Source organism: Pholis gunnellus (genome assembly GCF_910591455.1).
Source record: "Pholis gunnellus genome assembly, chromosome: 20".
Taxonomy (NCBI): Eukaryota; Metazoa; Chordata; class Actinopteri; order Perciformes; family Pholidae; genus Pholis; species Pholis gunnellus.
The window spans coordinates 13,495,287-13,521,793 of record NC_136547.1 but is presented as its reverse complement, the minus strand read 5'-3'; the positions used below and the strand labels follow the sequence as shown (position 1 = coordinate 13,521,793).

The following is a 26,507-nucleotide window of genomic DNA, read 5'->3' as shown; positions in this document are numbered from 1 at the left end:
GGCTCATAATGTCTGAGCTACTCCCGCTTCTTGTTTTTCCCCATATATTTATGGCTCCATATTTATTTATAGACGTTTTTTTGTTGTTTTGTTCGTTCCAGGTACCACTACCCTGTTCCTAAGATCTTCTACGTGCAGCTGTCTGTGGGGAGTCACGAGTTCATCGGGGAGGGACGCACCCGCCAAGCAGCCAGACACAATGCTGCCATGAAGGCCTTGCAAGACCTGCGCAACGAACCCATCCCCGAACGGCCGCCGCAGGTAAACACACACGCGAGCACTTAGAGACAGAAAGGCGTACGCTAGCAGTGCATAGTGGTTTTAACAAGTGAATCCCTGCCGACATCTGCAAGACAGTTCCATTACTTCTGAAGCTTAAATGGACTTCTGTAGGACCGACCATATTAGTCTAATGAAGGATCTTCTATTTCTCACCATAGTTTTTCACCTCTGCCCTGTATTGTAGTAGTTACATTTTGCAGCTTGTTAGTTTTGGCACTACTAGAATGCACTTTGTGTTTGTTTTTTTAAGACAAAATAAATATTGTGTTACTGCTGCTGTGCTATGTTGCTGTAATTTCATTGAATTAATACTTGTGTATATAAATCATGATTTCAACTTTGCTGCTAGCCAATCTGTGCGACTCATTCATTCGTACTGAAGATGATCTTTCATAATGTGTCACAAATATGTTGCATCATTCTAAAAAAAAAAGAATCATTTTTGTGAAAATATCAAAGGAAGTGTGAGCGATTTCCAAATTCAATGTTCCCCATGGACCGTTCATTACCCATCTACGAGTAGCCACTCATGTATTAGCATGTACTTCGGAGAAGTGTCTTCACTTGTACTCAGGATTGCATGTTAGCTCTCAGGACGTTTTCATATTAGATACAATTGATTCGTACCATGCCCGAGTACAATAGCCCCCCCCCCTCCCCCCTCTACACTCACATTATATATGTCCCGTACCTGAGCACACTTCATCCTCTGCACAGTCAAAAGACTTCAGATTCACACATGTGAAAGGCTGTAACCAGGACATTTGTGTTGTTTTTGTTGTTGAAAATTGCTTAAATGATTTGCTTAAACGGTTTGTTGCCATTGACGGAACATGAATCGTACACGCTTACATGTGCAGTCTGTGCGCATTTCAACCTTATGAAACCTCGAGCCCCCCCCCGCTTTAACCTTGGCTGACTGTCGCTCTGCTTGCCCCCCCCGCACTTGAAAACTCTTGCTTTAATGAAAAGTCAAAGGATTTGTGCTGCTGATCTGTTGATGGTGTCCCTGCAGAGGCTCTATTAAGAGTGTTACACAGTGGGGGGGGGGGGTTTGCAGATACTAAGACGGATGCGTAACCACCTTTCAATCCGATTGAATCCAAATCCACTCCAGCTCTAATCATTCTAATGTATCATTTAAGCCCGGCAGGTCTCCATGGTTTAGTTCGCACCTGGCAGTCCTTTTGCTTTCTGTGTCACTCTACCATTCCAGAGTTTCCCCTTCGGCATAGCTGTTAACTGTTGTTATCATCTCCCACCGGAAATCAAATTACCCCGATCCTCACCGTCTGGCATCGCCGACGGTTATTCAAACCGCTTTGGCTCCTCTCACCTGCCCGACTCGCTGTCTTGTGGCGTCGGCCTCCATAAATGTGCTCTTTGTTTGCTGCTGCTTCTGAGTCTTGCTTTACAAATTGAGGCACATTGTGTCTCCAGTACACGTCTGTCATTCTGTCTCCAATGCGAGTGTGTGTGTGTGTGTACGCTCGTACATGTGTCAATGTGCGGATGCCCTCGGGCTAAAAGTTTTTCTCTTCAACCATTGTCTGTCAAACCTTTTTATTTTGAGGAAGACCACGGGTAAATATCAGTGACACTCCAGTTGTGTTGTGTGCACGAGTAGAGCAACAATATGTAACCATAGGAAACACAAAGACCGGGCTTCAGGCTGTAGAGATTATATAAGGAAACTGCTGACTTTGCTCGTAAATCCCTGCCGGTTGGTTTAGATGCTGACGATATTAATACAGTTATGATGTCTGCTGCTAAACAAGTGGGCTTCTTGTCTTGAAAGAAGCATGTTGAGTGGAAATCTGCATCATTTGTTTCTCGGGAGATTGCACATGGTTGCTGTGAAGGAAGATTTAGACTGATTTTAGATCTGGGAAAATTGTCACTTCTTATGATAAACAGTTGCTTTTTGATGTGGAATCCTTTTGCCCCGTTACCAAATCAATTGCCCTTGAGCATCGATGTGAATGCGAAGCGGTTTGCTCCTTCAGCGTGAGAGTTAATGTTTCACGAGCAAGTGGTGAATCCACACACTGTGTCTCCTCTTGTTCATACGTTTCCCAGGACTCTCTGTCCAGTACATCCATAAGTGGAGGTGGCACCAAAGTCATATTTAGCCCTCTATTTGTCTTTGTCACAGGGGGAGGGTCTCCGATCTACTTGGTCATTCCGCTTCGCAGCCTAATACACACCCACAGACAGATGCAGACGCTTCACACCCAGTGGCTTGTTAATGCAGCCTTGAAAGGGGACTCGCATTATTATTCGCACACATTAAGAACGCTTGAAAAAGTGTCGGGGGGGTGGGGGGATATGTAACCATGAAAACCATGAATACATATTAGGATTTCTATGAAAACAAATGTGCATATGTTACAGGATGCAGAACACGTGAGTCTGAGCACACACACACACACATACACACAAAACAAAGCAGGCGATCACGCGCCTCTCGTCAATGTGAGGTCTCTCGCCCGGTGCGGTAGGTGCATTGTACCACGTGACTGTTTTCTATGAAATCCAAGAGATCTCACAGTATGAATCATGCGTCATATCAGATCGCACAATGAGGCAGGCGAAAAGGAAGAAGCCCAAAGGGAAAGACGGCAGACATTCATACGTAATCAGACAAAGAGCTGGACATGAGGAGATAAAGATCGAGACAGCACTCTGCATTCCCATAGACAATTGGCACAGAAAAGCCCCCTTGTTGTATGGCTTAAGATATCATCTCTGTAGCGTGAACTACAGTTCTTTATTAGTGGAAGGGACCAATGGCGCTTTTATTCAGAGGTGAATGCAGCCGTCATTGTGTAGAGTCTGCCTTATCCATATTTAAACAACCGGAGTCCTCTGGTATTAAGTCCAGTATTACTTCATAGTTTCATGGGCAGCCGATATTTTTGGATTTGGAAAATGTTGGATCTGTGTGGAGCCTAAAATGATTTCTTTCTAGTGGATCAACCATGTTTCATGCCTGATGAAAACACTAAGTTGGGCCTTTGTTCTTCTTACAGGGCGATACCATTCTTGATGTAAATAAATAATTATTTTGCTATGAAGAACAGAGTTAATAACATCAAAATATCATATTTAATGCCCCCCCCTTTAAGAGGCCTTCCTGTGCAGACAGAGGACCACCAGTCGTGTCCTGGGATACTGAGTTCTCGATCTGATATCAGATAAGGATCATAGCCAGAAAACAGACAGCTTCTCGTTGCAGCAGCTTGGCAGACATCCACTCTGTATGTGTGCAGTGTAATCCTCGATTACATATGTGACACAGTTTTGTGGGTCACAGTTTGGTATTTTCTGGTACATAAAATCAGAAAAGTAAAGAAATATTTTCATAAATTGTGATTTCAAAGTTAAAAAATCAAACAAAAGACAATATCTGATCATTGCACCAACCTAACATGAAGCAACATTATAGCAGGCGTTAAGCACTTTGTGTTCACTACGACTGAATATGGCTTCATATCTGTTTCATATAACTCTAATGGGATTACTTCATTGCTATTGGGAGAACACCTTGCACCTAAGTCTGTTCAAGCCCAATATCCACTTCAGATGATGCCATTTCAAATGAGTTGCATCTTTAATGTTGCTTTTCTCTCAGACATAATGTTACCTAGCATTTAGTAGCCTGAACATTATCCACATTTATTTGTGATGTAATCCTCTTTTCCTTTTTCGGTCTTGCTCTAATTTGGTGGGCGATTATAAAGGCTTCCATACGGGGATATAAATGATGTGAGCTGCTCTTCCAGCTTTGGTTTCTATTTTAAGTTCACCATATCAGTGTTGTGAGCCCGGTGAACCTAAAAATTAGTTTTTTTCCTACCAGTCAACAGCTGAAAAGTGTTGAGTTCTGGACACACTGAACAGTTCATGAATTATAGATAATACATTACTTTAACTAGTTTTTACCGAACAATAGACCATTGGAAACCTAAAAGTGGCTTTAGTTTAGCAACAGTCAGTGTGTCGCCCTTAACCATTTTCACCTCTGATATTTTCCCGTCTCTTCCAGAGCCCAGAGGAAAAAGGGGAGACTGAGGAAGGCACCGACGCCAGCAAATCAGAGATCAGCCTGGTTTACGAAATTGCCCTGAAGAGGAACTTATCTGTCAACTTTGAGGTGAGAAAAAAAAAAAAAAGACAAATACGGCCACGTGATGCCATTATTCTGAGGATAAGAGGCCACGCAGAATGTATGAGTAGTCACGATGTACAGTAAGTATGACCAAAACGAAAGAACTCACTGGAATCTGAGTCACACTGATGATGCTCAACCCTAATGATAAGGAAACAACAACTGCGCGAGGACATGCATGTTTTCCAAGTTCTGCTTAATTTTCCCATCAGTGAGGTCACTTATCTTAAAAAGAGTAAAACCAAATATGTGCACAGAGATGGCTCACTGCCTTAGAACGCTTGTGGAAATTCTTAACATCCAATGTTCCTCTTTAAAGCATATTACATGTACATGAGCCCTGCAGTCAGTTTTTCTTTGTGAAGTACGATCTTTGACACAATTTCAGCAAAAAACTGTTTTTATATGGTTTGATATTCACACCTAAGACATTTGTTTTTTATGGCATCAATCTTATCTCGTGCATTAATTTTCACAAATAATTCAAAATGACATGTGAACGGTGGGATTTGGACTAGAATTCAAAATTACATTTGGTGGGCTTGAACAGCTCTCGCCTACACATCATAACCAATATCAGTCTGTATTGCTGAACCCAGGAAAGGTATGAAGGTATTAGGAAATGAAAGAAGTTGAATATGAACTCTGCAATTACTTTTTTTCTTTCTGACACTGACACATTTGGGCTTTGGGTCCCACACACAGTTTAGAGAATCACAGTATGATTGAATGTAATCTGTCTGAACTAACTGCTTTGTGAAAGAGCGCCCCTGCTCTTTTTCCTAATACATGTCTATTTCTTAAATGTTTAGCAAAGTCAAGGCGAACAGCTGCAGGAAAGTGTGTGTGTGTGTGTGTGTGTGATATTAATATTTAAACCTCCGTGTTTGTTGAAAAAGGTATTTGGGATTTTCCTTTTCACGTCAGTACATTCTTCGTGGGTTTAACACCCAGCATGTAGTGACCGTGAGAGGAAATGAATCTTAAGCGGCGTCTGCCTCGGTTTGCTGATGGCGTACTCTTATTCACAGCTGTGTCTGATAGAAGCGTTGGTGGACTTGATAAAGTCACCCGGGAGCTGCCACCAGCACGTTCCGCTGGATAAGACGAGGGTCGACCTGCATTGCTCGGGTGTTTTTAGTTTTGCCATCACTGAGAATCCCACCACCGGTTTTTCTAACCGTTGGCGTTATTGTTCCCAACTTTTCTAAATCCACAAGGAAGTCTGGTTTGTCCTTAAACGACCCTGCAGGGTCTGTTCTCTTTGGCTTTCAGCGTATCTCAGCTGACTCATCCAATATTCCCTCCCCGGTCGCCCTCTCTTCTTCTTCTGCTGCACTCTGCGAGTTGCCAAAAAAACAAGGGAGGCTCAGTTTACTCTGTGTGCCCCCTCCCTTCCTCCACAGAATCCCTGCCTTCCACCTCCTTCCATCACTCCCAAAAATCACACAGAGGGTGGTTGCCTGTTGAGGCTAGGGGGAGAGGCGCACTGGGGTGAGAGGAAATGGAGAGACAGGGATGGAAGGAAGGGAGGGAGACTCTTCTCACTCTGTTGCCTTTCGCTTGCTAATACGAGTTTACACAACATCGGGAAAAATTATCTGAAAAGCTGTCCAGGCCTCCCTTTTACCCTCCCCCCCCTTCAAAAACACGCTTTTGCTCATCAGAGCATGACATGCCATGTCCTTCCTGGAACTACTATTAATAATTCCAGCCAGCTAAATCTGGATTGACGTGATCCATTATCTGTCATATCTTCCACTGTGAGCAATTACTTAACTTTCATTTTCAGTCCCTCCAAATTGGACGCTGACAGCGGCGGTTTTTAAAAGCCGACCACAGCCACACTTCTCCCAACGGTCTCTGTTCTGCTCACTGTCAGGCCGGAGACTCTTCATTACTGCTCGCTGTCAGGAGCAGTGAATCACTAACTTCCCTCCACTTTGTCTTCATTTTAACCATCTATCCTGTGTCTCCGTCAGCAGCTATTTGCTTGGTTCGTCCAGCCTCTTCTGGGCTATAAAACGCGTGATTTAAAGTACCGGAAACATGTCCGACTCACAGTTTTGGTTCCTCAAGGGTAGTCTTGTTGGTAACTGTTGATTAGCTTTTTGTTCTCCATTCCTGCACGTCAGTCAGGCTCCATTTGTTTTCCCGTGCCGAGTCAACCTAAACTGTCCGAAGGCCGGGCCGCTGCGAGGCAATTATCCCCTCCCTCTGCTGGCGCGCCTTTCTCTCCCCCTCATAACCCTGGTTAATCAGCATGTTGCATGCATACCCTGTGGCTGGAGACCAAGTGTAAATTACACATGCCTCTATGGTCTTTCTTTTTTTTTTTGCCCATTGGGTCCATTACATTATAACTCATTAGACAAAGTTTGGCCTCATCTCTTTTCCTGCCATGTCACATCCCCTTTACCGCGTCGGCTTTGATGCGCTGAGAATAAATGGTACACTCCTGCACGCACGGTTACACATCCATGCATCCTACACAGAACCGTAACGGTCATCTCTCATGTGAACGCCATGTTTTCACATCTTCTCATCCCCTGCCCTCACTGGGGCATGAAATTACCCGTGAGTCACCGCTAGTGAGTGTCTGCTTTCCCCCCCCATCCCTCCGCAACGATGAGGGTCGCCGCCACTCCGAGAGCCAGTTGGCTCATTTAATCCCCCCGTCAGGCAATATCAAACAGATGTCAGCATCAAAGAGGAACCAATCTATAAATCACAGCTTGTGTGTTGGATCTTCGACACAAGAGAAGCGGGCCCTGGCCAAGAACCACCCATCTTACAAGAAGCGGCTTCCCTCGGGGCTTGTCCATCCACCCGCTCGTCACAAAAGAGCCTTTCTTCCCTCGACCAGTCCCCCGCCATTGTCCTACCCTGCTCCCACAGCCTCCTCTTCCAGAGTACCTGAAGTCTCACATGCACGGATCCTCAGACTGCTCAGGGTGTCGATGTCCGTATTAGAAGCCGACGGAAAAAGTCGCCCCGTGTTAGAGAAAAGATGAGATGAAGCGACAAGACGAGAAGGGGATTGAGAGAAGAAAAAAAAGAAAGTCAACATTGAATTACCAAGTGTTTCCTGTGTACAACCTGATCCTTGTGATTAGGTGGTGGACGGGTGTGTTTGTTTGCTTGTGTGTGTGTGTGTGTGTGGGCGTGCGTGTAAATGAATAGAAGTGCTGAAATCCCATCGGTGTGGCGCAGATCCCGTGTCGTCTGCCAGGAGACTGACTGCAGCTTGTCTGCCGCCATCATGGGCCAAGAGTGTGTGTGACATGTGTGCACAGATACACACTTTGTCTCATGCTCTTTGTCGACTGCACCGTATACATACACAGGCCACATTTCTTCTTTTGCTTCCTGTTGGTAACTGCATGTTTTCCCTTTAGACGGCTGTGACTTATCTTATCAGTGCAACACTTGTCCATCACTTTTTTGGATAAAAGTTCAAAACCGAAAGAGCACGGACTCTGTAACGCCTGCTTGATCACTTGCCAGCACCTCTAAAGGTTCTCAATTGTTAAATCAGTACAAAAACCAAAGTGTAAAACAATAAATTATAATCAAACCACACACCCACTAGGATTACAAATATGATTATTTGTGGGATGGACCATGAGACAGAGAAAGCTTGAAAGAGTGATTGAATGCAGCTATAAAATCGTCCCGCACGTCTCATCATTCACTTCAACAGCGTGACATAATCTCAGCTGACCAGGGCCAGTGATCCATCATCATCAGCGATTTTGAAGAAGAAAAAAAAAGTTCAGAACTTGGATGTGTCCAGTCCCATCGCATGTCTTAACGTACAAGAAGCTGCCATGTTGCATTTCCTCTTTCTGGTGATGAGCAAGACCAGAGCAGGTCCCCTGAGCGGGACTGAGTTTGGATGTTAGCTTGGACAGCTAGTGCTCCACAACACACATCCCTACTGTGTAGTTAAACTGTGCAGGAATGCTGAGAGGCTAACAGGTACATTGACGGCAAACATGGGGCCAGAGTCGGCCCTGTTTACGAGAATGTCCGTCAGTTACCTCAGTAGGAATAGTTAGGATGAGGAAACCTAAACAGTCTGTATTTAATAAAGTCAAAATTAAATTACACAGCAAGTAAATGACTTTAACTACTTCATGTACATCATGTGTTTTTGCAGTAATAGGCGTAGGAGTGTTTTGTCAATGTTATGGGCGTAGTTTTATCAATTTCTGAAGCTTTAATAACTATTTGGGCTTTACCTTGTTTGGTTTTAATGCGCCAGACTTGTCGTTTCTTAGAGAAATATAGAGTAGCGAAGAAGAGGGTATGCACACGTTATTCTTTGTTCTCCTCAACGTCTGGTATTAGTCTGTGTTGATGTGTGAAGCATTTGAGGAATGCTCAAGGTTCCGCTTATCAGTTTAATCGGTCACTAGGTTCAAATGAACTGTTTCTAGATTGCATCTGATTGCTCCAATTTGTGCTGTCTGCACCACAAATTGAGCTCAAATAAAGGAGGGCAGGAAGGAGGGAGGAAGGGTTTTGAGAAAGAATATAGACATTTACACACAGCAGCTACAGCTTGAGGGAGAGCTGCAGACGGAGAGCTATGAACCCAAAAGGTGTCCACGTAAGCCGATCACGTACCGCTAGACTGTCGGTGTGTGTGAAACCCAGTTCTTCCTCCAGTGTGTTTTCCTAAATCAGATTGGGAGTACCCCACCTGCTGCACACACACATTCACACACTCTCACACTTGTACTTCACAGGAAGTGGATGTGATTGCAGAAGCATGACCTAACGCCAGCCGGTGTTTGTTTTAGGTCTCCCAGGTGACCAGAGGCTAGAGGAAGGAAACTGAGCCCTCATCACCAGAGACCGTCGTCTAGGAACACGTTCCTCTTCATATGTGTGTCAGAGTGTGTGTCAGAGTGTGTGTCAGAGTGTGTGTGTGCATATGAATAATGCGCGCGCACATGGGCGGGTAGCATTGTGACCATTGAGAACAGATGTTTTGGACCACCTGGTGTAGCCAGTGGTGTAGCAGAGTGCGCTGCACACACTCCTTCACACATATCCTGCATGATAAAAACAATAATCAGTTTTCCATTAAACATTTTGTGACAAACCTGGTATATAACAGACTTATGTGTAAGTTGCATTTACATACTCATCTCCCACCTGTTCCTGCTCTATCCCCCCCCCCCCCCAGGTATTGAAGGAGAGCGGCCCGCCGCACATGAAAAGCTTCCTGACCCGCGTCAGCGTGGGGGAGTTCTTTGCCGAGGGCGAGGGCAACAGCAAGAAGCTGTCCAAGAAGCGCGCCGCTCTGTCCATCCTGCAGGACCTGAAGAAGCTGCCCTTCATCCCCGTCGTGGAGAAACCCAAGACGCACTACAAGAAACGCACCAAGACCATCCTCAAGGTACTGCGGCCGGGCAAGCCCGGGGGAAGATGTGGCCTCTGTGTACAGACACGATTTCATCCGAGGCATGTACTCTAGGCATCTGTGTTTTTTTTTTTTTTGCAAGGTACAGTCAACTTTGAAGTGTTGCTACAGGTCAGTCGTGAAACATTTTAGCAAGGCATAGTTATTCATCGGAACTATTTTAATTACTCGACTGCAAAATGGTTTAAAGTGTGAAATATGAGATTTTTTCCTATTAATTTCTTTATCTTTTGCATCTCTCCATTGCAGACGAGTGTGATCTCATTTCTGTTCACGCACATACAGTAACGTTACAGGTTACAAAAATAACACCCTTACTGAACTGACCGTTGGGCTCTGTAGACTGCAGGAATACGCGCACGCAGACCTGCAGTTACTTTGACAGACAAGACATGTCACAGAGAGACGATCGCACCTTCATTATTATTACAAGCTTCACGTGGGCTTAGGCTCGGGACAAAATGACCTGCCGATGCCCGTAACCATAGTTACCACTCCTGCCTGCGTGCACACAGCGTGAGAGGAGACGGGGGGGGGGGGGACGCTGCCAGTCTCAGTTTGACTCAGTTTACTCTGAGCAGCAAGTCTCTAAAAGGTCGTTTTTTTTGGCCCATCACGCCTCCCTTGCGTTGGGTCTTACCCGTTTTTTAGGGGAGGGGTTTAAATTGTGATTGTGTCAGCCCAGTGTCAATTAAGACAAAACAGACAATGGGCCGATCGACCTGTTTCATGGGCCGTCGGACAAAAAAGAAAACAAGACCGTTGTGTCGGCCCACCTGGAAAAAGCCCATTATGCCCAACCCTGAATAATTGATGACTGGGATTGATCGTCCCGTGTCGCCTCCTTTTCCTCGCAGACAGGACCAGACTATGGCCAGGGCATGAACCCGATCAGCCGTCTGGCCCAGATCCAGCAGGCCAAGAAGGAGAAGGAGCCAGAGTACCTGCTGCTCTCTGAGAGGGGGATGCCCCGACGCCGGGAGTTCATCATGCAGGTAAATGAGGGTTTTGCTTTCATGTTCTCTTTATTTTTCTCAGGTTTGTCACATTTCTTATTCTATGTATGCTGCTACAAGAAACCAGCTGGATTGATCCAAATAGAAGTGTATCTGTGGGAAAAGACACCTTCTGTGTAGACCCGCCCTAATGGATCAATCGGAGGATACTAGATATGAAAAGCCTGACAAGTGACTTTTAGCTCTGGTACCATTTAGCATGCACTACATGATTTATAACTGAATTGGAACCTCCCTGTACTCCCTCTCACTCCCCCTTTCTCTCACTCCCCTCTCCCTCTTGAAAAGTTCTGTTTGATATTCATTATTTTTACAGCTATGCATATAAAGCTCAGAATAGATGAACATCTATCTTTATAGCCTTGTTTTCTTCAGGGAAGCAGACAACTGTTTTATGCTATTAATTTGACATTTCAAGCTGTAACAAAAAAGCACAAAGACTTCTGTACACACAGAAAGATATAAGAATGGAGCGCTGCAGGGATGACTTTTATTCTTAGGCCAACCCAATGGGATATTTGCATTGAATTTTGGATTATTGCAGAAAATAAGCTCTGTGGCAAACACAAGATACCTACAAGTTATGTTCAGCAAGCTAATCTTCACAAATTTAATTTCTATGATTTTATGATCATCGGCCAAAGCAAAAAGCTAATATAAGGCTATAAACGAACTACATCACAATCGCATGACCACGAGTATATTCAAGAAGGCCGCAAAGGCAGTGAGAGAGTATATTTACTGACATTTTATATCTTTAAATTAAATTATTGAAATCTATTGACAAAAAACAATCAACAAACCCACTGACTTTGAGACGAGGGAACCAGAAGTACTGAACTCATTTCCTGGTTTGAGGGCTCGTTCCTGCAGCACTCTGTGGTTTGTGTAGTGAGCAGCCAGCATTCATTAACAGAATCTAATGTCATGCTCCTGCTGCAGCGACGACCTTTAACCCTCAACTAAGTTATGGATGATTTGCTGTTTATCACTAATCTAGAAAACAGAGCAGGGGCTTTTTACATGGATGGGGAATCCCATCAGAAACCACAGTTACTCTATTCAGAGTTACTTTAATGACTTGAGGCCATGCATTTAAAAACAAGCTACATTATTACGACATAGGCTCATTCCGCTTGGTTAGCCTTAAATTATTTTTGAATAGAAACTGGCACTGGCTGTCTCTATGTGATCTACTCACCTTTTACATCTCTCTAGTACACTCGCATGCATAGTATCTAAATGAAGAAGATATTATGAAAATCATCCTGCAGACATTAATGATCACTCAAAAAACAGAACGTGTAATTAGATTTTTCTATTTATTTTGATTTTATTCATGCTCTAATGAGGGTTCACAGTAAGCCGGCGGGGGGGGGGGGGGCTTACTGTGAACCCTGTTACTGTTTCAGCGAAACTATTACTGACTGTACATGCCAATGTATTGAATCTGTCAGGATTATTTCTAAACCACGGCAAACAAGGGAAAGGCGGTGGTGATGTGAAGATTTAGATTTGGTTGGGAAACACTGAGTTGCGGTCTCGGTGAATACTCTGCTAGTCGGTTTCTTGCCCTTCGGTTGTTGTTGCTACAATCTGTGTGTATCTACAACCTCAGTCAACAAGTCTGTTTAGAGTATGAGAAAAACAAACAAAACTGGCAACGCTGGCGTAGTCCGTTTTTTTAATTTATGCGCAACATTTTAACTGCAGATCTCTTTGTCTCCCTCTTCCTGTCCGTCTTTCTGTGTCCGTCTCTCTCAGTCAAACTCTCGCTCTTTTGTCTCTCTTTTTTCCGTAATCCTCCTCTTTCACAAGAAGAACAGAGCTTCTCTTAGCGTCGGGCAGTAATTCAGCCTCAGACCCTATTCTCCGTGCCTCTTTGATACACACATTAGGCCCCGCGAGTGTGTGCGTTGTTCCTTTTGTGCGGTCCACTCGCTCTTCTAAAATGTCCACATTGTTTCCTTTTTAGTAAGTTAAGTGTAGCGGGGCTCAAATTAGTCTCTTTTTTCACATCTTTTTTTTTTCTGAAACCATCACTAGTTTAAAAAAAAAAAAAAAAAAAAAAGGCACCAGCTTGTGTCGGAAGCCTTTTGAGTGTGCGATCATCTTTTTAGGATTTGTTAAAAGAGCGATTGTGTTTGTTTTAGCAATTTGGGGATCTGTTTTTTAGGCTTCCCTCCTCGTTGTATGTTGTGTCCTACTTGATGCATTCAGGCGAGCACTTAGTGAGCATGTCGGACCACTTTGAGTGAGTGCACTGAAGTCTGGCGGTTCACAGGCTTTGGCTCCCACAATGTTATTTGTACAAGTGTAATTGTCTGTTTGCATAACGACGTCTGATATTTCTCTGCTTACATTCTGCGTGGAGAGATTTGATGTTTTAGGATCACTGAAAAACAAACACTTCACTCTGAGCATTTCTTTTGCGTGATGTAAATTGCTCGGCTGACTCGGCCCCAGTGAGCGAGGCCCGAAAGTGAATGAAAGTGTGACAGGAAGAGGAAAGTCATGAGAAAAGACATTTTTTTTGCACATTTATCACTGCTTCAGCAAGTAATTCTGTGATTTATTATCACAGTGTGTATCTGCACAGCTATGATATTGAATTCTGGATGTCTAGCTCATGTGTATGTACCTGTGTGTGTGTGTTTCTGTGCATGTGTTTGCAGGCGAAGGTGAATAACGAGGTGGCCACGGGAACAGGACCCAACAAGAAGGTGGCCAAGCGGAACGCAGCCGAGGCGATGCTCCTGCAGCTGGGATACAAGGCCTCCACAGTCCCTCAGAGCCCCACCGAGGTGCTAACCCCACTCATCTTCTCCTGCTCGCGGCGACTTTTATGTTTGATGGCCAGTTTATATTCACGTGTCCCGCTCTGCTCATTTATTCATGTGCCTGATTACTGTAAGTGTAGATAGTTTATCCCAAGTTTTAAACAGTTTGCTGTCAGTGCTCTACTCAGGGGCTTAAGTGATCATAGGAGTGCAGCTTACAGTTGTTTTCATGATCTATTTAAGGGGACGACAAGAGTGATAAACTAAACGTACAACAATTAACAAATCCTTATTTGAAAACCAGTTTTGCATCCTTACAATGTGGGTAACAAATGTAACAAAAGGTACAATCAATCGTTCAAACAACACCGTAGAGCCGGCACAATGCGTCACCCAGGGGACCTTTGCTGGAAAATGTGCGGGAAGCTCTGGGTGCTAGCATCATGGACGGAAGTTAAACATTCTTCATTTGCATATTCCACATGTAATGATGCAAAAGCTGGTTGAAAATCAGCAAAGTTTCCCTTTTAACAATTGTAAGTTACATGAAAAGGAAACATTAGAATATTGCACATGTACAGTATTGATTCATCCGTTAATGTTTTTGATTTACCGGTTAAAAATGTCAGTCAAACTAGGTTCCTTTTAATAATTACAAAATATAATTTGAGCACCATGTGAATGGTTTTCATAGATGCTTCCAGGAAAGCACCTTTCCCACAAACAGACACACTGAGATGTATACAGGACGTCTTACCATTGGTATTCCAGCCACGCTAGCAGCAGGGCTGCACCGATAGTGATCACGGTATGTGCGGCTGTATGCTGACGGATTACATCAAGAAAATCTGTGCACCGATCCTATTTTGTCCACACGCTATCGCATCTGTACAGCAGCGTGCAGAATATCAAAACACCCTGAGACTTGCAAGCAACCATTGATCACCATCATCTCTATTCACCTCGTTGGTTTCTAAACTCAAGAGAGTAGATTAAGATAGAGATGAGGTTACATAACCGGGCTCTCTGTAAATATTCATCGTTCCCCAGACAGCTCATTAGTTAGATATGTGCTGCAGCATGTTTCGTATTCAGACAGCCTAACCATATACGTAGCTAAAGGATGACACTTGCTCTTATCAGAATGTCTGTGAAGTTGTCTCATTTACTCCAAAGATCCATGCAGTTCGCCGTCAATATTCATCCTTCATCCTCGTACTAAACAGTCAAGCGCTGCCGTTTTTCTTTGTCAAAGAAATCTAAATCTGCACACTGAACACGCTCCGGTTGCATGCGTCGACAAGGAAATGTCAAATGTTGCACACAGGGTGTTGAATTTCTGTTTGCATCATTGCATGTTTTGCATGTGTTAGCCCGAGAAACTACTATGTGTTGATGTCTGAGGTTGGAAATACGCAGGCCATTGAGTCTCACTGTTTAATCGAATTCCTGGCAAGAGGTGAGACCTTTCTGGTTACACTCGAGGCAGAATATTTAGACAGAATGGAGTTAGTGGCTGATACATGGCATGTGCATTAGCCTGACAACTCCGAAAACATCTCTATCAGGATGAGTTGGACGGCCTACTTCTCATTAGATCCTCAGACAACCCAGAGCTCTATGGAACGATTGAACCGTGCGTGTTTGCCAAGCTCCTGTTTTGTAGGATAGGATGTCTCTCTTTAGGTCTCTCTCTTTCTCTGTCCTCCCTTGCCTCCCCTTCTTTTTTTGGGGGGGTGCTCTGTTGCACTACATTCCCACCGTGGGATTATGGGTGATCTGTGCAAAAGTGTGACGAGACTTGGGAGGGGTATTAACGGGGGGGGGGGGTGCATTTGTTTACAACCATGTCATCGCCTCAGCTCTCACGCACATCAGAAATTATTTGTTTTTCTGTTTCACACACACACACGCGTGTGTGTGTTTGTTGCTGTTTGTGTTTGTGGAGGCAATGTGCATACCACAGCAGAAATAACACACTGAAAAGGGACCTTTTTTAAATACTAAACACTGCCAACCCCCCCAATTAAGTAGCTGGCCTAGACAGACACTAGGTTCTTAAGCATCCACTCCTGTGAGCGCTCGTCTCTTTGTGGCCCAAACAGTAGGAAGGAACTCGTCTGACATGCGTGAAGAAGCTGTCTGTTCAAGAATTTACATCTCTCTTACCTCCCTCCTTCTCCTTTTCTCTCCGAATCACTACAGATGGACAACAAAGGCTGGAACGGACAAAAGGCGTCATTTACCGAAGCGACGAGTAACAGTGAGTATCTGCACGTCTCCCTGTGTCTCCATCCATTTCCTTCTCCTCCTCCTCTCCCGCTCTCCATCGCTCCCTCAATCCCGCAGGTGGTTTTAGCCGACGAGATGGCCCGGCGTTTAATCTCTGTGACTGGTCAATGGGCCTCTGACTGTCAGCTTAATCGGCCGTGCGTCCTCGTGGGGAGCCTGCGAATTCAGGCTCATTCACACAGGCTTACAGGGCAGGCACACTGAGGCCCTCCGGGGAGTCCCCCCACTGCCGTCCAGTGCAGAAAAAAAGTAGCCTTTCACTCAGGATTAACACACAAGCACACTGGAGCACAGATGCACACACACACATACACACACAATCCTACACACGCTGACACAAAACGTTGAGGCAAGCTGTATGATGATATGAGGATATACCACATACCAGCTGTTGACAAAATAAGATACAGACCTCATAAGAAAGCACAGGAGCTTTGAAGTAACTAAATCATCATTGCAAAAAAGGACGATCATGTTAATCATTTACTAATATAGTATAAAGTAATATATATATATATATATATATAATGCTTTACAGTGTATATCATTTTCCTTTTTCATCTTTGTTGATGCAGTTTGCAGTTCATGATATATGGTGTCGCAAATTTAGAGGCGGCTGTCTTCAACATATTAAATCATTTAAAAGTGTATCTGGTGAGCTATTAGTCGGATTGCAATGGACTGTTCTGCAGGCGTTTGTGGTCCCCAGAGGATGAATCCTTTGGTGATCCCTTGACATTCCCCAGCTCCATCATGAGGTTGTTATTTTTGGGTTTTAGTGAAAACATGTTAACAGCTATTCAATGGATTCCCATGACGTTTGGTACAGGCGTTCATGTCCCCCTCAGGATGACCCATGTAACACTGGAAATCCCGGTGCCATCACCGGTTCACAATTCCAATTTGTCCCGTACTTTCGTTTATTACCAAAATACTTCCCATTGCCCTCAACTGTGCTTTGTGCAGAGTGCTAATTAGCAAATGTTAGCGTGCTATCAGGCTGAACGACGATGACTAACATGGTTTGTATGATACCTGCTGAACACCAGCATGTTTACATTATCACTGTGAGCATTGTATAATGCTGACCTTAGCATGTAGCTCAAAGCACCGCTGTGCCTCAGTGGAGCCTCAAGGAGCTGCTTACCGGACCCCTTTCATAACTGACATATGCTGTTATATCATATGAGATCCCGCCGTACTGCATTTCACTGACAATAACCTGTTTATTCAACTGCATGTTAACGTGCAGCTTAGTCTCTGTTCGTCCGTCTGTGTCAAGGATGAAACCAGTTATGAAACATATGCAGAGACATTTGGGACATATTTAACTGTAGACTAATACTAAATAGTTTTATGACTATGCATGAATTTTCATGGGAATGCGATGGCCTTAAGGGGTGTATTTTATTCGTAGAGTGGTGACCCTTCTCTGAAAAGCGTAAAGATGCAATTTTGTAGGAAACAGCTGGTGTCTCTCAGCTGTATCTGTGAAGTTGGCCGTCTTGTCTGCAATGAAAATAAAAAACAAATAAAAATGTCTTCCTCTCACCAATGTCAAACGCCATTTCTATTTTCAGTTGTTTTCCTGATCTCCACAGTCTGGCAACAATGTTATTTTTCCCATTCATACCACATGGTGTGGCTGTTCAGTAGGCTAATATTCATCACAGGTTTAAATATGTTCTGCAAGGAATTCATAGTCATGGCGTTGCTTAAGCAGATCAACGTGCATTGGAATATCTGAGCTTGATTTGTTGTGATGCGGTGTGCGGAGCTTCACCCTGGATGCCAGCAAAGTAAATGTCAACAGCTTGAGAAAGAGCAGTTTCGGGGGACAAATGAGCAGCGTGTGAGATGTGGAGCAGAAGAGTGGAAAACAAACAGATATTATTATTAGATCCGAATGTGCTGTCGTCACGCGGGTCTGATGAAGGCTTCTGGCAGCGCTCTGACACGGGACATCCAGCTGCAGCCTAGAGAGGGGAATGAATGTGAGATCGCAGCTTTGTCGTGTTGAAATGCACAAAGCAGATTGGTAAGACTCCGTCCTCTTGTGTTTGCCCATTGCTGGTCCAGACTCTGGATTTACACAATCCAGATGAGAATTGAGCTCCTGCCACAACTTTTATAGCACTCACATGTGTAATTCAGTCCAATTCTCTGAAAGATATATCATCTAAATTGTGTTTATAGATAAATGGTTGTTTTCTTGGATAAACTATTGTGGAGATTGTGGTTTCTATGGTAGCCCAAAGCTCGAGCATTGCTCAATACCTCCAGAGCAGAGCCCCGTGGGAAACAAAGTCTTCCTTATTTGGTGATTATTCCTATTGTTGGTTTGGAGCGTGTCTGTGGTCTCCGTGCTATTCCCACTCATAGTTTATCTCAGACTCAGCATGAGGCGTAACTATCTGCTAATTATCTCTTTAAAGTTGCACAAACCGCACAACACTCACACGACGCTAATGACTGAATAATGTTTATTGCATAAACACCATTTACAGCTCATTCAAACAGATACAGCTGGTCTCAGTTTTGTCTATGATTGCCGAATGGAAGATGTTTCGGGTTTGTCCGTGGTTTTGATTGACTCTGCATTTTATTGAATAAAAGTGGGAAGAACTCAAATCAGTTTTGCAGATGTGCAGCGTGCACCGTAAAAATAAGCTCTGGCATCAGAATGATTGTAAAAAAAAAATGTTATATGATAAACAATAATTTGTTATTTGTGCTTAAGTGTGATTTTAGAGAAAACAAATGGCAGGAAATAGTTTGTCAGCTCTTGACAAACTTTACAAGTGTTAAAATTACAGGAGCGGTTTCACAGCTAAGCTCCTTTTCACTATTAAATAGAATTTTACTGGCACGTTAAAGTTAAAGTTACAACAGGTGACAATCTTGTTTTTGCTGACTTCCTCTTGCTGCAGTAGTGTAAAGTGTACTTCGGGGGCGGGCCAGTACACTGTGACATCATTGTCGGGTGTGTTTATAGATTCACTATAGCGCACTTATGATTTTTTTTTTCTTGTTTTTTTTTTTTTCTGTCACTTCAGCAATTCTGACTGTTACGTGTAGGTACATTACATAAATACAAATCACTTTTTTACTTTCAGGTAGTAATGCAACGAAATACGAAAAATTGGGTATGCGATTTAAATCCTGCACGGGAAAGGCGGACTCCGCCAGTAACACTAAAAACTAGAATAAAGAATCAGTTACGTCAGCCATAAGTAGTATAACAAATGGGTGTGATATGATGAAAGTATTTAGGTTTATAATGGTGTGGTATGCTTACCTCAAGAAAATGGGTTACTTGTACCATAGTGGTTGGTTGTACCTGAGCTAACATACAGACTGTTCCCTACACGGCCGTCATCGACCAGCTGTGCTCCACATAAAGAACGTGGCTGCATTGTGTAACGCGTCCTTTGCCTTGAGTGATCTGAGGGATGCAGCGCTGTAACGAACAGGGTGGCTTAGAGACAGGAAGGGAGTGTAAAAAAAAAAGAAGTTAGGAGAGAGTGATTTTTCTCCCTTCTATTCCCATGGGTGTTGCAGCAGGGCTTTTCACTCGAGTTGCCACATTTCATTTCCTGCTGTGTGTGTGTGTGTGTGTGTGTCTGTGTGTGTCTGTGCATGTGTGAACTATGTGAAGGTCTTGCTCCACCGTGGTGATTTATAGCGGCGGGCTCTGGCCCTATCTGTTTTCGATCAGTCTCATGCTTGGCTCTGGCTTCCCTCCAGCTCTCCCCTGGCCCACCGGACGTCGAGTCTGGGTGGGACCCCTCCAATGCTGCCTGGAACCAGCACCACAAACGCACTCTCCCGTACTGTTTCGTTCCCCCAAAACCTCTCTGCCTCACTGTGCTTCTCCCCTGCTCTCTCGTGTACACACAGTTTCACAATCTCTACCCAGCGTACTCACGCACAAACGCACTCCGTCGCTCTCACTTATTCTCCCTCTGACTGTCTCTCCTCCTTTGTCTCACTCTTTGCTCTCACGCTCTTGCTCGCCATCAGACACCGGCCTCAAGCACTCAATCACATGCAAACATGCAAACATCCTCACAGGCACGCCCACGCACACTCAGGCAGACAATCACACACACACTCACATGGCTTACATTCACTGCCTCTTCCCAACATCCCCCCCCCCCCCAAAAAAAAAGAATACACAATTTTCTTTGTCCACAGCTGATGTCATGTTGGCTAACACCTTTCATTTTGTGTGCAACATTCAGAATGTGCAGGCCTGCGAGTTTTACTTGCGTAAATTCTAATTAAAGTTGTCATCAGGATTGGGAGGGGGGGGGGAGAAGAATCCTAACAGTTGTGTCATTTGCTGGCGTGGGCCAGTTTGTTGTAGTATGAGTAATAAGTCCTGGACTTCATTGCTGTTTCCTTCAGCTTTTCTGCTCCTCTGGAAAGGAAAGCGAACTTCATTGGTCCGAATGGGGAATCCTGTTTGCGGGGTCTAAGAAACCTTAGACGAAAGTGCGCAAAACTCTCTTTCTTTGTATGTGTGTGTGCATGTGTGATGGTAATGTTAACTCAAACAGGAAGTGGCCCGTCAGTCATGCGCTCACTCCAGCGCTTTCTCCCAGCTGTTGGACCCGTACGCACAAACAAGCACACATGGATGTACGCACGCATACACACACACACACACACACACACACACACACACAGCTGGTCTTCCTGTCTCTGGTGACCTTGGCTGGGCTTCGGAGGCTCCGCGTGGTTTTCACATCCATTCATCCCGACCTCCTCTTCCATCTGTACTGGCTCGCAGCTCATCCTTCTCTTTCATCCTTCCCCTCCCTTCAGATCTCCTCTTCTTCTTCTTTCTTCACATCTCATATTCCTTCATCTCACTGTCACCGCAGCCACAAAGTGTTGGTGTGTTTCCTCCTTCCACCTGTCACGACCATTTCAGGACGGTGACGTCCGAGTGCAAGGAAGCCAACACAACTGAATGAGATTCGTATTATCTTAAATCAGAACATAGTCTTGGATCGCCGCTGTGCTCACCTGGATAGACCCATATCTGGATCGAGGTGCGTCCTATTAAAGCGGTGCTGGTCAGTGGTGCCTTGGCCTCTCGGATGAAAATAGCTCGGTATGTTTCCCCCCCCCCCCCATAGCCACCAAAGTATTCTCACAAGAACCTTGATCTGAGGCCGAACCAGCTTCCGAGTTCTGCTGGATCGGCGTTTGAAGAGCCGTCATAAGTGAAGCAGGATGCCGGTTAGCTGACAGCGCTGTTTCCCATCAATGATGAAGTCATAGCCGCTCTGTTGATATTGGTGGATGCTCCGTTTGTGTCTGTGTGTTTGTGTTTGAGAGCGAGAGAGAAAGAGGCTGTGTGTGTGTGTGTGTTTCCCAGAAGACACTTTGATAGTGCTCGGAACTGCCAAACCACATGAAACTGTCATCTACGTTCGGTGAGGGAATGTCAGTTTCGGAGCCAGCACACAAACACACACACACACACACACACACACACACACACACACACACACACACACACACACACACACACACACACACACACACACACACACACACACACACACACACACACACACACACACACACCACACACACCACACACACACACATACACACATACATCCTGGCATTGTCTGGTAGTGACTGACGGGGGAATGTGTGTGCAAATCATTTCAACGGTGAATAATGAGAGCCATAATAATCATTTTTCTCTCTTGTCTGTCCCCCAATCTCCTATCATTGTCCCTCCTTTATTATCCATGTGACCTCATCGATTCTTAAACACTATATCTTCCCATTCCATCTCTATCTGCTCTTCTACGCTCATCATTTCTGTCCATTTATCCATTCATCCGACCTTTATTGTGTTCCTCTTTTCTCTCCCCATTATCTCAATCTCCATCCTCCATCCCTCCTCCCTCCCCACTCTCTTCATCCCTCCAGCCCAGAAAGGTCTGCTCCACCTCAGCCCCGACGTCTACCAGGAGATGGAGGCCAGCAGGAAGCAAGGGGGCAATGCTCCGGGCCCTGGCAGCAACGGCGGCGGCTCCGTCAACTACATGACGTCCAAAGACATGGGGCCCTGCTCTGCCCCGCTGCCCCCAGGACACCCTCCGTACTACAGCGGCTCGGGCCCCTCACCCAGCCCGACCGCTACCATGGCCAGGGAGCTGCTGCTCAATGGTCAGTCGCCCACAGCCGACGCCTCCCTGCCAATGAAGGGGAAGAACTCGACCCTGCCCTGCGGCGTCTCGGTGCAGCCTGCACAGCAGCTGGACTACCTGGCTCGCATCCAGGGCTTCCAGGTGAGACGCGAGAAGGCGGACGCGCTACTTCCAGGGTGTCTGTAGTTCGAGAAATTGGTCTAAAATGTATACAGTACACGGGAATTCTGATATATCATACGACCTGAGTCTTACTTTAGGTTTGAATTGCTGACATCTGGAAACACAGGAACAGAGCTACAACAAAGTGCATACTAGGCTTATTTGGAAGTGAAAACAAAGGTGACTGGTAAACACCCGTCACAATTTACAAACTGACTTCTTGGTTCAAATTTGACCAATATTACCTACACAAGGTTCCCCCCCCCAGAAATTGATTACTAAATGTGTAAGCTACACTAATACGATGTGATTGATCAATCGACTGGGGAGCTGAATCGGGACATTTCCTGGTGCATCTCATTTTGTTATCAATGTTACTAGATGATGATTTTAACATTTGACTCATTGATAAGAGACGTTTGCTGTGTAATTTTCCCTAAAACCTATAAAGCCCAACAATATGTCTCACAAAAGCTCTGTTGTAATCAGCGGTTACTTTGAGGAGTATAATGTTATTACTGATAGAAATGATGACCACGATTAGGGAAGTGAGACCATACTTGTATTTAGGCGGACTTTTCCTTTTGTAGCACATTGCACTGTGCTGGGTTTTTTTTGTGTCTTCTGGCTAAAAGCCCCATCAAGAAGGCCTCCGTGCTGATAGGCATGCATTGTTTCCAATTTCACATTTATTCCACGTGTGGAATGTAGGCTTGTATTTCATTTTAACTGCCATAAATTAGATCATAAAAGTCATAATTTAAACTTGGATAAAAAGCTGCTGTTATCCCGTGCCACAGTCGCACAATATGCACACATGCTGATGTGACAGCACAGATGTTAGCATGACCACGCATAAATATGACCCCACACACACACACACACAAACCTCTGCCCTGATTCTTCTCCCTCTGGGCCTTTGCTGTAAATAAGAGTGTGGTCTTGGTCAACCTGTGTGGTTATGAAGAAGAAAAGTTGCATTCACTCACACACACACACACCACTTAAACCCTCATAAGACAGGCTTTCTCTATCGATGCACTCTACACAAACAAACATTCATGTAGCAGTTACAGGTGAGTTGAGGTGGATGAAGAAGAGCATGGTGCTCCAACTTGAACAGCGGCGTGTAGAACTGCTCAATAACACACTATCCGTTTTCTGTTTCCTACAGTGGACATTATTGGCAGGCTATGGATTTCGAGCTGGAACTAAACCTCACAGGTGCTTCTGTCATTACCAGACTGGACACACACACGCACACACACACACACACACACACACACACACTTGCTGTTGGCACTCTGTCTGTGTGTGTGTTTTAAAGAGAGATAGCCCGGTGTCTGTTTTAATCAGTGCCGGCCGATCCGCGGTGCATACCATGCCACCGATACCAGCGCCTGTTCATTTAAGCTGCAGATGCTTTTTATCAGTTTGAGCGAAAACATTTTATCTTAACCTGCTGAGGGTTCCTTTGAAAGGCCTTTGTTATTGCTCTGAGCCTTCCTGTGTGTGTGTAACCTGAGAGAGAGAGAGCTCTGCTGCCTGGCCAAGCCCAAATACACTTGTACAAATGCACGCACACACACACACACACACACACGCACACAGCAGGTTCTGTTTAGTGGAAATTGAGGAGTTGGGCTAAGCCTGTGTGTGAAGATTAAGTCCTTGTCGTTCTCATACTGCTCAAAATATGTCCCACTTTGGATACATTTAAGTACATCTATTGTCGAAGCATCTTTACCTGCATTGATCTAATTAAATGAATGCGCACACTTTTATTGTTTTTGCACATTTCCATGTGCGTGTGTGTGTTAAGCGAGGAGTTCAGGTTGTAATTGAGACATGCAGACGATATGTGTTCTGTTGAGGGGATGTTTCATATCATGTGGGTTTGTAATGAGATGCCTACAAAGCCATGTTAGACAGACTATAAGGCTTATGTATTCTTATGTGTTTTTGTGGGCTAAACCACCACAGATTTATTTTGTAATGTTTTTGCCAAAAAGTGCACTTGCCTGCTTTTCCACATTATGTACCGCTTTGTGTCGTGTCGGCTTTCTCTCGACCACACAACAAACCAGCGTAAGATTTTTTTTTTTTTTCTGATGTCCTTGTAATTTGATAATAATCTCCTTGATTGATTAGTAACTTTGTTTTTGTAATGTAATTATGTTATCCAAGTGAGCGGATTACAGTGTCCGCCCAACACTGGATTAAAGCAACTAAGAAAGCACTGAGGACATTCTCATAGTGTCTGTTTCATCCATCCAGCTCCGCAGACAAAGACCCGGGCCTACCTGCTAAGCCCTTCTTTTGATTTGATTGGAAAATAGCCTCTGGTGGAAGCTCTGACTGGATAAGCAACAGTGTGTTGTACTCACGCCAGCTTGGAGCAAGGATGCTGGCACTCACTCCAGTGTGTGTGTGTGTGTGTGTGTGTGTGTGTGTGTGTGTGTGTGTGTGTGTGTGTGTGTGTGTGTGTGTGTGTGTGTGTGTGTGTGTGTGTGTATTTCCTATTAATTTGGCTGGCGTGTTGTTGGCACGGCGGGTATGTGCGCTGGAAGTAGGGCAGAAACAAAGAAGCAGGAGGTAATAGACAACACATGGACCACGGATGAAGCACTGAATAAGAGCCACTTAACAGATTTTCCCTCTTTCTCTTTGTCCCTGTATTTCCCTCTCTCTCTCTCTGCTTTTGTTGGTTAATGATTGTTATGTGTTGCACCTCCATCAAAATCACTTCCTCTCTTGTTATTTCTTCCCTTTTGCTTTCACAAATCTACTCTCTCTCTCTCTAATGGCTTTTCACCGCATTGTTCGACTCAACTCAACTTTGGTACAAGGTGCTTTTGTCTATTTCCTTTTCCAATGCAGATAGTACTTTATGCTACCTCCACCGAGGTGATACCACAACCCAAAAAAAGAACATTTCCAATGTGAGTCGACTTGAGTAGAGCCGTGCCGTACCATGCCGGGGAACGGCATAATTGCCTTTAGTGTAGTTCGAGGAAGTCGAGGGGTTTGACCCCGGCATTGCAGTCACCAGCTGCACATTCACTCTGCCATCACATTCATTAATGGAGTCATCACAAACTGCCACGGTATTAGATTATTACCTGTTCCCTCCCTTTTAAAGTGGGCCGAAGATTTTTCATATAGAAGTCCAGTGATTGATGGAAAGCTAATGATACACACCTGGATTAAGAGCAGATCTACTGCTTCTGAGCGGATATTCTCCGTCGTGCCTTCTGGTCTTTTCTCATGCAGTGCATTTCCAATAACCTGCTTGGGTTCTTGGAAGGCTAGAGTGTTCGTCAGAGCCGCTGTCTCTGTTTATCCATGTCTGAATGTGGACTGGCAGTGGTCTTATTTAGTGGTTAAGCTAGTTAATAAAGAAGAGAGGAGTGAAAGGGGCAGAGAGAGAGAAAGGAAGTGTGGATGAAAGACCTGTGTGTGTGTCTGTGTGTGTGTCTCTGTCTCATGACGAGCTGCTTTTTGTACCAATACTGAGAGTGATTCTGCAGACATTAGTGAGACGCAGTGGTGGGCATGTGTGCAGCCGGATGTGATTGTTTACTTGTGTATCAGAATCAGAATCAGTAGCTGCGACCTCTGATCATGCGGACAAATTGAGTTTGTCATTCCCAGAACCTGCACCATCTACAGAGACGTTTTAAACTGGATTAGTTTATAAGCATACAAGATTTTAAACAACAAGATTAAGGATATTTGAGCACTGAATGTACTTTTTTTTTCCCCGGCATTGAATAACAGCTCTTTGCTGTTTGTAATAATTCTGTCGTCTCTTTTATCTGAATTCTTTATGTTTGTAACTTTTTCCCTTTTTTAAGTTTGTTGTTTTGGGTATTTCTGTGGCGCTTGTGTGACGCTTTTACGCTGCCATCTTGACCAAGAACCCCGTTGGAAAATAGAAAAGATGAACATGGGATACTCTGATCCTACAAGCACTCACTTCTCTGGGTCAATTCCGCAGCATGCGCTCCTTCTGAAGCATCGCTGTGGTCATAAAGGCCTCCAGACCTTTTTCGTCATTGTTAAAACAAAATTCAGTCAATGACGGAAAATATTCAGCTAACTGGTCGTACCTGACCAAGTAAGGCCCGAGTGTATAGAATTGAGAAACGATATGTTTTAATGAATCAAAGTGTTATTTCTTCTTTCAAA

At 44.5% G+C, this 26,507-nt stretch overlaps 1 protein-coding gene across 2 annotated transcripts in view; it reads left to right on the top strand.

Annotated features, from left to right (window-relative positions):
- stau2 (staufen double-stranded RNA binding protein 2) overlaps positions 1 to 26,507 on the top strand; it is a 74,003-nt gene that overhangs the window by 16,984 nt on the left and 30,512 nt on the right. The window contains exons 6-13 of one of the 2 annotated variants that reach the window (XR_013767561.1): positions 102 to 261; positions 4,331 to 4,438; positions 9,651 to 9,863; positions 10,745 to 10,882; positions 13,579 to 13,707; positions 15,889 to 15,946; positions 21,934 to 22,295; positions 23,491 to 23,540. Coding sequence is in view for 1 of the 2 variants with exons in the window: in XM_079181904.1 (XP_079038030.1) it covers positions 102 to 261; positions 4,331 to 4,438; positions 9,651 to 9,863; positions 10,745 to 10,882; positions 13,579 to 13,707; positions 15,889 to 15,946; positions 21,934 to 22,295 (1,168 nt within the window). In the remaining variant the exon portion in view is untranslated. The remainder of the gene's footprint in view (positions 1 to 101; positions 262 to 4,330; positions 4,439 to 9,650; positions 9,864 to 10,744; positions 10,883 to 13,578; positions 13,708 to 15,888; positions 15,947 to 21,933; positions 22,296 to 23,490; positions 23,541 to 26,507) is intronic. The other variant, XM_079181904.1, reaches the window with a different exon arrangement.